The sequence below is a fragment of the Dama dama genome, chromosome 16 (genome assembly GCF_033118175.1).
Source record: "Dama dama isolate Ldn47 chromosome 16, ASM3311817v1, whole genome shotgun sequence".
Classification (NCBI taxonomy): Eukaryota; Metazoa; Chordata; class Mammalia; order Artiodactyla; family Cervidae; genus Dama; species Dama dama.
In genome coordinates this window covers 31,065,608-31,075,342 of record NC_083696.1, presented here as the reverse complement: position 1 = coordinate 31,075,342, position 9,735 = coordinate 31,065,608, and the positions used below count along the sequence as shown (strand labels likewise).

The following is a 9,735-nucleotide window of genomic DNA, read 5'->3' as shown; positions in this document are numbered from 1 at the left end:
TGATGACGTGTGTTTTCACCTGTTTGCAGACTTAACCCTGCTTGCTTAAGGGGAACTCAGTAAAGCTACTGCAGTATATCTCAGCACCATCGAGAGAAACTGTCTTTGATCCACATTCTAAAACTGGACTTGCAGCACTACCAAATCACCCAAATATAATTTTGACAAATGCCATGTCAAAAAAAATGTAGACATATGATTTTCTTAAGGAACCCGAGCTCCCAAAATAAGGTAAGGAAACTTTCAATATGTCAGCAGCCTTTCTTGCTTCTATTGCATGCATATTACACACGGTTTGGAGGTAGCCCTCCAAAATATTAGCTGAAAGCCTTCTTGCAAAGCAAATCTTTCCCACATCCTTCCCTGCAGTTCCTCTTTAAGAGGTGTCAGCATGGCTGAAAGAATGAAGTGGCCGCACATTGTTCGGCAGTGCTATTATGTGCTTAACATTTCCATAACAAAAGTGCCACTCGACTTCTCCCCGATTAATGCAGCTGGAGGGCTCTTGTCGTCCTTTAATAAAACATTGTTGAAATCATTTATTTAGAGCCCCTGGTTACTAGTGGGAGAATGACCATCTTTGTGCCAAAATATAGTGTATACAGTCCACTATTTTGTAGTAGATCATTCTGTTATTTAAGAAATTGATTAAATGGATGCCTTAGAAGGTATTTATGCTAATAGCACATTACTTATGTCATTCAAATAGTCAAGGGTGAAGCTTTTCAACTGTCCAGCAGAAGCAATCTCTCCAATAGAATACAGTAACTTCTGACTTTACTCAACTCACAAAGCTGCAAGACCCACCGGAAGCCCAAGCCTCCTGGAACTGCTCCTGGCCCATGGGCATTGTAACAAGATGCTTCCCAACAACCTTGCTTTGGGGAGCTGGGAGAGACCGGGTCAGCTGACCCTGTTTCCGAAGGTCCTTGGTGTAAGATGTCAGAAACCAAATCATGTGTGCTTTTCTCTTTTACGGGATCAAAAAGGGTCACATGAGGAAGTTGGAGAACTTCCACTGTTGCAACCTGTGAGCTAATCATGCAAAGGTAAAGTTGCAAGTGGGAAGATTTTCAGTGCTGAGTCTGCAGTCTTGGAAAGTTCTCAGGGCACGTTCCTCTCTTTTCATTTTATACAACACGGCATTGCTGGGAGGAATCGGGGCACAAATGCTGGAGTGGTGAGGAAGGAACCTCCCACTCTACCTGATTTCTCATGACTCTTCAATCCAGAGAGACTGCTGGTTCTGAGTTGTCTTCACCCTACTCCCCTAGGAGAGCTGCAGTGTACCCTAGACACGTTCTGACATGTGGTGGTCCCTGACATGGTGGTCCCTGAAGTGTGTGGTTTCCTTCCTTATGGATGTTTGTCAGGACCCTGCCCACGCTAAAGGATGTCCTGCTACTTAATGCAAGAATTTAGTTCCCTCCGGCCATTTCCCACTTGCCACACGTGTATTGCCCGCGTACATTGCTAGATATTGTTGAAAATAAACAGAGACCTTATGTTATGTCCATTGTGGTCATACACAAAAGCGTTGCCGTGTGCTTGGGTGAGCAGTGAAGCCTGAACCTCCTTCCATTTACTGTATGGTCACTGTCAGCTCAATGAACTGCCCCCTTGTTCTCCACCATTGTCCCACACTCCCTTAAACATTTGTCACTGAAGTGCCTCAAAGACAAATAAACTGTCACAGAGAATGCAAACCTGCTAACAGGGAAATAGGAGCGGCCAGGAGGACACAGATTTTCCATGAAGTCCAAAAAGGAGTTGCTCTCACCCTGGAAGACTTCTGTTAGAAGTCGGGTGCTTTTTAATACTACCCTGGAAAAGCCAAGGCTCCCTTGCCTTCAGTAATGGTACTTCCAGGCATTCTCCATGAGACATTTGGCCTTCTCAAATGTCCAAAATTCCAAAGGCTCCCCTGAGAGCGTGAGATATTACAGATGTCAACATCTGTAAAAATCTTTTCTGCCCAGGAGCAGATGGCAACCTATAATCCAGGAACCTAACATCTCAGAAACCTGTTCTGGAATTCACTAGGTCTGCAGACGGCTGAGGGGGGGCTCCAAGGCTCTAGTGTAGAACTGTTTAAATTAAAATGGACCACCGATCAATGTTCACTTTCTCCAAAGAAGAAAGCAGAAAGCCTCGAGTCCTTGCGCTCCCCAAGAGCGAGTTGTGTTGATTTACTCCAGGCAGATGCTTTTGACAGGACCCTGTAAAATCAAGTCGTGAGTTTATTGTAGCAGTTAATTATCAGGCCTTTTCTAGTGCTAATGCCTTTTACTTCGTACTGGGGAAAACTGGGCCTTTTACTGGGACAAAGACTTAACTTTTAGTCAAGAATGTGTTAAAATAACAGGAGGAGATGATTTAAATATATTTAAGGACAAATGCAGAAGCATTTGCTAACTCTTGGTTTTGTAAAGAAAGCTGATTTCATTTACAAGTCTTTTGGAATACTCTTTGTTCACTTACCAAAGAAACAACGCTTTCAGCTTTATTTTAACAATATGTTTACTCAACCATTCAGGTGACCTGGTTCTAGCCACACACCACTCTCCTGGGCTGACCTGACACCACAACTATCTCAGGCTTTCTGATGCTATGCATGTATTAATCTTGGTTTTAGCTGCACTAAGAAATGCCTCGAAGCTGAGCGAGTTAGAGGCAAAAGAAACTTCCAGTGTAGGGGTGGGAGTGACTGGGAGGAAGTTGGAAGGGGGCATAGCTTTGTTAATTACTTCAGGCAGCAGAGAAATCTGGTTATGTTTTCTCAGCACATGTTAATATCATATAAAGAGACACGAGATCTTGCTAATCTGTCGACCCCTCAGACAAAGTTTATTTGTGGTGACTTTTAAACTCCTGACTTGCCTTCCAATCACCGAGTTTAAAATGAAAAGCTTTAAATAAACACCAGGAATAGAAGATAAATAAACTTTTTTTCCCCCTTGCAAGTGCCTAGCTTGGCGAGGTTCAGACTCAAATCCCCAGAGGACAGAGCGCTCTCTTTTGTGTTAATGTTTAAAAGATTTTCCAATGCCGGAGTTTATTCCTACTGCAAACATTTCTATTTACAAGGTCAAGTGTATCAGCACTCGACACAGCTTAAGAGTGTAATTATTTATCTAAGGGCGTTTGAGTGTAGATCAGTAGCTCTGGCAGGAACCCAGCCTTCAGCCCACTGCTAAACAACTCCTCACAACAATATTACAAGTTCTGGTAATTGTTCCTCTCCCCAGTATGTTTACTTTCCCCCGCCTGAATGTTTTGTAACAAAATTTTGTACTTTTTCACCCAAAGTGTGAAAATGACTTTGAAGTTGAGTCTCCCAGGTTTCCTAAGACCTATTGGTAACAGATGTTATTGGCATGTTTGATTGTAGGAGGACAAGGACTTCTAGTAGCCAGAGAGGAGACTCCAGAGGGTGGGGGTGGGGGTGGGGGGGTCCCAGTGGAAAGGAGGGAGGGTAAAGAGATGTGTGGGTTAGCCCCAAACTATGCCAAGCCTCTCCACAAATGTAAATACCAATGGAGACCAGTCAAATTATATCTTTTTAGCTGCCTCATTTACAGATGTTTAATTGTTCATTAAATTGAAGGCAGAAATAATAGCCCTCATTTCTAGTCTTGAACTGTATTTTAATTTCAGTTGATGGTTGATAGATTCCCACTGGCCCCTCCATCCTGCTTCTCACCCATTATTGGGTTAACCACAATGTGACTCTGGAAAGTAACTACACCATATTCATTATTTAAAACTCTTTACTGATGTACACATTTTAATAAAATCAAATAACCAAAAAAAAAAAAAAATACACAAAGCCACAGTTACTTAAAACATAAGATTTTTTTTAAGTCTATAAAAATACAATGTTTAAGGCAGTTTGGAAATGCATTTATACATTTCTACAACGTTCATAAATTCTCTTGAAAATAAGAATGTTAACTTCAAATCTATAAAATACACTGTACATTTTTAAACTGTTCTAGATAGAGCACACTTCACAATTGATGGTGGGTCTGGATCCCTGGTGACAATTGGATTCTTTACATTTCAGGCAAGAAAGGTGTACCATGGATGTGGATTTAAATTTTTAAATTTCTTTTTAAAAAATAAATTATTTCTGAAGCATACAATTTATAAAAATTCTATATACAAAATACAGCAACTGGTAACAAATCCCAGTTTTAATACATTTTATATACGAAGTACCAGGGGTGAGTGCCCTGATAAAAGCAGAGGCAATATATGTTCTCTGCATTTTTGTACATATAATTTCTTGGTGTAAAGAACAAAAATGACAACAAAACAAACATCATAAAGAGGCTTTCATAAATGGCAGTGCAGAGCTCTTTTAAATAAAAACTTGCATTGTTCAACACCACTAGCAACTCTCTAGATAGCATTTTTGGATCCTTAATCCTAAGCAATGTGCTAAGAGATCAGAGTGGTGGCAATGAAATTAAAGTCAAGGGCTCAAAACTATCCAAACTCAGGAAAATTAACCCTTCTCATGACCGCCACCCTCACCTCCCGCACCCCACCCCCCCTACAAAAACAATTCTGGGCGCGGAAACCAAGAGTAAACGAGAATCAGTTACGATTGCAATGTCCTCACTGGCCACAATAAAAGTCGATACCGGCACCCCCCTCCCTCCAGGAGAAATACTAATAAACAGTCCCTATGAAAATATAAATCCTTCTTCAAAACTCCCGCTCCAAACCCAGTCCCTTGAAACTCTTAAGGCCCCTCTGGTCATCATCCTCTCTTCGGAGTCCAGAACTACGGTTCTGTCCCCCTGCCGGGCCCGTTTCATGCCGGGGGTCTGGAGCTAGGCAGGCTTCTGCGGGGAGTTTCTGGAGCCTGGAATGGGGGCAGGGAAGGATGTCCAAAAAGTCCTGCTCCGGAGAGGAGGCGAGGATGGTGAGACAAGTCGAGGGCGGGATATCGGCTAGGCAGAAGCCACCTAGAAAACGTTTTGGAAAAAAATCCCCGACCACCCCTCTGTCCCCGAGCCACAGGTGCCCCGTCGCCGACCCTCCCGTGGCCGACGGCGGGGGGCGCGAGGGCTAAAAGAGCAGCGGGAGCAGCAAGATGGAGGCGAGCAGGGTCCAGGCGCTTCGGGGTGCCGAGTGGCAGCCGCCGCCGCTGCTCCTGCGCCCGGGCCCGTAGGGCAAGTCCCCGCGGCCGCCTGCCGCAGCAGCGCCGCCGCCCGGGCGCGGCGGGTGCGGGACCCCGTCATCGTCGTCCAGCGGCTGATCGCCGCCCGTGCCCCCGGGGCGCTGCTCGTCGTCGTACTCCTCGTCGTAGTAGTCGTCCAGGCCCCCGTCCGAGCCGCTGCTGCCCGGGCCATTGCCCAGTTCGGCGCCGAAGCACAGGCGGGCCATGTTCTCCTTGACCGACTCGCAGATGGGCCGTTCCAGGCCGTCGCACACGCAGTCGTTGAGCAGTGCCGCCTTGGGCATGGCCAGCATGTCCTCTATGACCGTGCGGCACTCGTCGGTGCAGCGCAGCCCGTTGAAGAGCTTGCCGCAGTAGGTCAGGTAGCGGCTGAGCGCCAGGTTGCAGCGGCTGTCGCGGTCACAGCGCCTCCGGGCCTCGGTGCAGCCCAAGACCCCGCCCGCGCCCGCGCCGGGGCCGCCTGCGCCGCCGCCGCTCGTCCGGGGCAGGCACGGCTCAATGGCGCGCTTGGTGGACTTGCAGTTCTCGTCCTGCGCACAGTCACAGTCCTCCAAGGCGGGCCCGCGACGCGTGTGGTTGAGCTGAATGAGGGCCGAGATGCAGTGGCTCGGGCAGCGCCAGCGCGAAGAGAAGGAGGCGGCCGAGGCAGGGAAGGCGGCAGCAGCGGCGGCGGCCCCCGGCACGTCGCTCCCGCCGCGCTGCGCCAGCACCGGCGCGCACGCCTCGGCGTACTGGTTGTAGGCGTAGCTGCACTCCGGCTCCCCCTGGCACTGCAGCAGCGCCTGCCAGCAGATGAGGCGGCGGCCGTGCGCCAACCCAGAGCCCCGCGGCGCCGAGCCCAGCAGCTGCAGCAGCGCCATCAGGCACAGCCAGGAGCCCGGCACGGTTCCCCTGCGGGCCCCGCCGCCGCCGCCCAGCAGCCCTGTGACCATCGCGGGCAGCGGCGGCCGCCGGGCGAGGAGCGGAAAGGAGACGAGGCGCGGGGAGCGGCGGACGCAGAGCCGGCGGAAAAGTTTGCCCCAGTCCTGCCAACTTCTTGCATGAGTGTTTTCATAAATCCATGCGCGCCGCCGGCTGTTGCCCCGCTGCTTGCAGAAGGTCGGCTCTCGCTTGGGCTGCGGGGGCTTCCTAGAAGTGCACGGCCGTGGAGAGCCCCTCCGGTCGGCCCCCGGCAGTGGCGGGAGGCGTTCACTGCCGCCCTCGGAGGTTGCGGGCCGCGGGGCCGCGTCGGGGCTGCGGGACCGCGCGGCGCCGCGGGTGCATTTTGCTCTGCGCCTGCAGATCCGTTGTGCGGCCGCGGCAGTTCCTTCCTCCCGGACTCAGCGCCGCGCCGCCGCCGCGGGTTCTTGCATCGCGCCGCTTCCTGGCTCGCGTCCGGGCGCTGCCCGCCTTCCCGCGGCCCGGCCGCCCGCGTCCCCTCCCCCTCCGCCCGCGGCGACCCCGGCCTCGGCTCCGGGGAGCTCTTTCCGGGCGGCACGGTGAAAACGGGAAACTCGGCGCGGCGGGAGAGCGGCGGCTCCCGGGCTTCCCTCGGCGGCGGCTTCTCGGGTGACAAGGAGCCCGGGGAGCGGATCCGCTGAGCCCGGCTGCGGACTCGCTCGCTGCGAGGCTTTAAATACAAAAGTGGGCCGGGAGCCCCCGCGTGGTGCCGCGGTGCCCCCTCATTATGCATGCATGGAAAAGCAAACAAACAAAAACATTAGCAACGCTCCTCCGGCTCGCCGAGCCCCGGCCCCGCGCGCTCCGAGCCTGCCCGCTTTCTCCTTTCTCCACTCTCCTTCGCCCTTTGCTCGGCCCCCTTTCCCGGCTTTTCGAGATGCTATTGGTCCCGCCTGTTGTTGTTGAAACTTTTTTTTTTTTTTACGAGCCGCTGGAGTGGGGTTGCGGAGTGGGGGAGGGCGGGGAGGGTGGTGGGCAGCTCACATTCAGGCATTCAGGGCTTGAAAGGAACGGCTTAAGGAGCCTGACAGAGGCCCGGGAGCTCCTCCTACTCTTAAGGAGGCTCGGATGTGGAGCCCTTGCCCGCGCACGGAACCAGCGGGCCGGGCGCAGGGGCAGCTGTTTGCATCCGGCTTGGCCACGGTCCTTTTTGTTTGGTTCTTCTTTTTTTTTCCTTTCTTCTTCTTCTGTTTTATTTATTTATTTGGTACTTTTATTAATTCTGCCTGGCCCTTATCTGTGCTTTCGACTGAATTCAAAATTCAGTTTGTTTTCCGAGTTCCCCATCTTTGCCGGATCATCACGGGGGTGGGGGGGAAGGGGGGAAGAGAACCCAGAGAATTTAATGTGGAACTCTGAAACTTAAAAAAAAAAAATCCAGGCACATACAAGAGGCAAATGCTTTAGCTAGGGGGATATCGATATTTACCACCCTTTACAGCCCCCACCCAGCACCCTGGTCCCCATTTACCGATCTGGCAGGTATGGCCCTGGAGCCAGGCATTGTTGTCATTTTCAAGACAGAAATCCAATAAGTCAAATTATTTTTTTTTTAAGAAGGAAAGTTTCTAACGGACGGTGATGAAAGAAACAATACATTAAAAATATTTAGGGATGTTGCGCAGTACCTTCTGGCCGCAGTCAGAACAGAAGAGGAAGGGTATAACTTGGCATCCTGCAAGGTTTCTATTCAAGCGTATGTTTCAGTCTCCCTGGGTTTAAGGGAAACCGCCGCCTACAGCAGCCTCTGCGATCCAGGCGCGGGAGTTTGCGAACTACCTTAACTGCGGCGCAACGCAGCCTTCGACCACCAGAGGCACCGGGCGTCTGCAGCCTGTCAAAAACTGGCGCTTTTTTCCTCCCCTTTCCGTGGAGAGACTATCAACTCCATCTGTCACACAACTTCAGGCTAAATCTCCTCTGGTGAAGCCGAGGCAGCCGCGGTCCAGTACGCACAGCGTTCGGCTGTCCGTCTCTCCCCAGGGGCCCGGTGAGTTGGAAATGGCAGAACTTAGAATAGAGACACAGCGTCTGCAGACTTATCAGGCTGCAGAAAAGCCTCCTGTTCCTGCGGAGCCCGCTGCATTCCTCGGAGGCTCAGGGTCTGCATTAGGAATTGCATTTCAGCAATTCCCCAAAACAAAACGAAACCAAATAAACTTTAAAAAGCCAGGGTGAAGTAAGACAGACCTCGTTGCTCTGGCTTGATTAACGGAGAACGCACAAACAACAATAGCAATCTATATTTAAATATATTAAGTCTGCAACTGGATGGCCCTTTGGAACAACCATTTCCCAGATTCTGGGGTGTTTTTTGTTTGTTTTTCTTTTTATTTTTTTGGTTATTTGGAATTGTAATCTCCGTCCTGCCGGGAGGGCTTGGACAAGTCACAGTCCCTTTCTATGACTTGGACCTTTCACATGTAAGGTACAAGGCCAGATTGGATCCTTGAAAAAGTCCTTTCACGTTTAATACGCTGTGGCTTTAGGCTCATAAGAACAAGGTCGGCAGTCAGCTGCATTTTAAGCTGACGTTTGGTTTGTTGAGTTCCTTTAGAATAGTGGGTCTCAAACCTTAGTGAGCTTGAGACTCGCCTGGTGGCCTAGTTTAAAGCCACGCTGCTGGGTCCTCTCTTGGAGTTCCTGATGCTGGGGTGGGGGTGGGGAGCAATACACTGCATTTCTAACAAGTTCTCAGGGAAATCCTGTTGGGAACCAACGTTTGAGAACACCCTTTCTAGAGGTGCACATGTTTTGTTGTTTTTTTGTAACACTAGCCCCCATCCTGGCCTTGATAGAGCTCAGTGGGATTTCAGAAAGGCAAAGAGCTTTGAGAACTTTAAGGGAGTCACCTCAGCACCCCTGCCTCATGGCATTTCAGGCCTGCATGGCTCTCAGCAGCTGGAGAGACCAAACTTTTGAAAAGGAGGCTATGATGATGAGATAGAAGGAGGAATGAGCCCCACCCTGCATCGGCCCCAGAGACTGGGTATCACCTTGCCTTACACCCAGGTTTTCATTGATAGCCACCAGACCTCCAAGCCCTCTCTCATCGCCCCCACACTAATCCCCATATCACTCTGTACATCCCTTAAGCTGACTTAAGCTTAAGTCATGATTCCCATCTTGAGCTTTCCCCCCACCAACCCCACCCCCTCAAATCCCACTTCAACTGGAATCTCAATTTGTTCTTAGCAAAATCTTGCATATTCCCAAGCTGCTTTCTGAGCTGAAGCTCCACCTTCTTACTCTAATTAAAACCAGCTGGAACATATAGACTAGGAGAAAATATTTGCAAACCCCATATCTGATAAAGGATTAATATGCAAAATATAACAGGAACTCATACCATTCAATAACAAAAAAAATAAGCAATTTGATTAAAAAATGGAGAGAGAACTCGAATAGATATTTTTCCAAAGACATTCAAATGGCCAACAAATACATGAAAAGATGCTCAATGTCACTAATGATTGGGGAAATGCAAATCATACCACAATGATATATCACCTGACACTTATTAGAATGGCTGTCCTCAAAAAGAGATAACAAATGCTGGTGAGAATATAGAGGAGAGGGAACCCTCATGCACTGTTACTGGGAAT

The 9,735-nt window shown here is 49.7% G+C and overlaps 1 protein-coding gene across 1 annotated transcript; it reads right to left on the bottom strand.

The window, feature by feature from the left end:
- Positions 1–3,768: 3,768 nt before the first annotated feature.
- GAS1 (growth arrest specific 1) lies at positions 3,769–6,262 on the bottom strand. Its single transcript, XM_061163709.1, has one exon. The coding sequence runs from the start codon at positions 6,121–6,123 to the stop codon at positions 5,080–5,082; it is 1,044 nt and encodes a 347-aa protein (XP_061019692.1). The 5' UTR covers positions 6,124–6,262; the 3' UTR covers positions 3,769–5,079.
- Between the last annotated feature and the right edge of the window lie 3,473 nt (positions 6,263–9,735).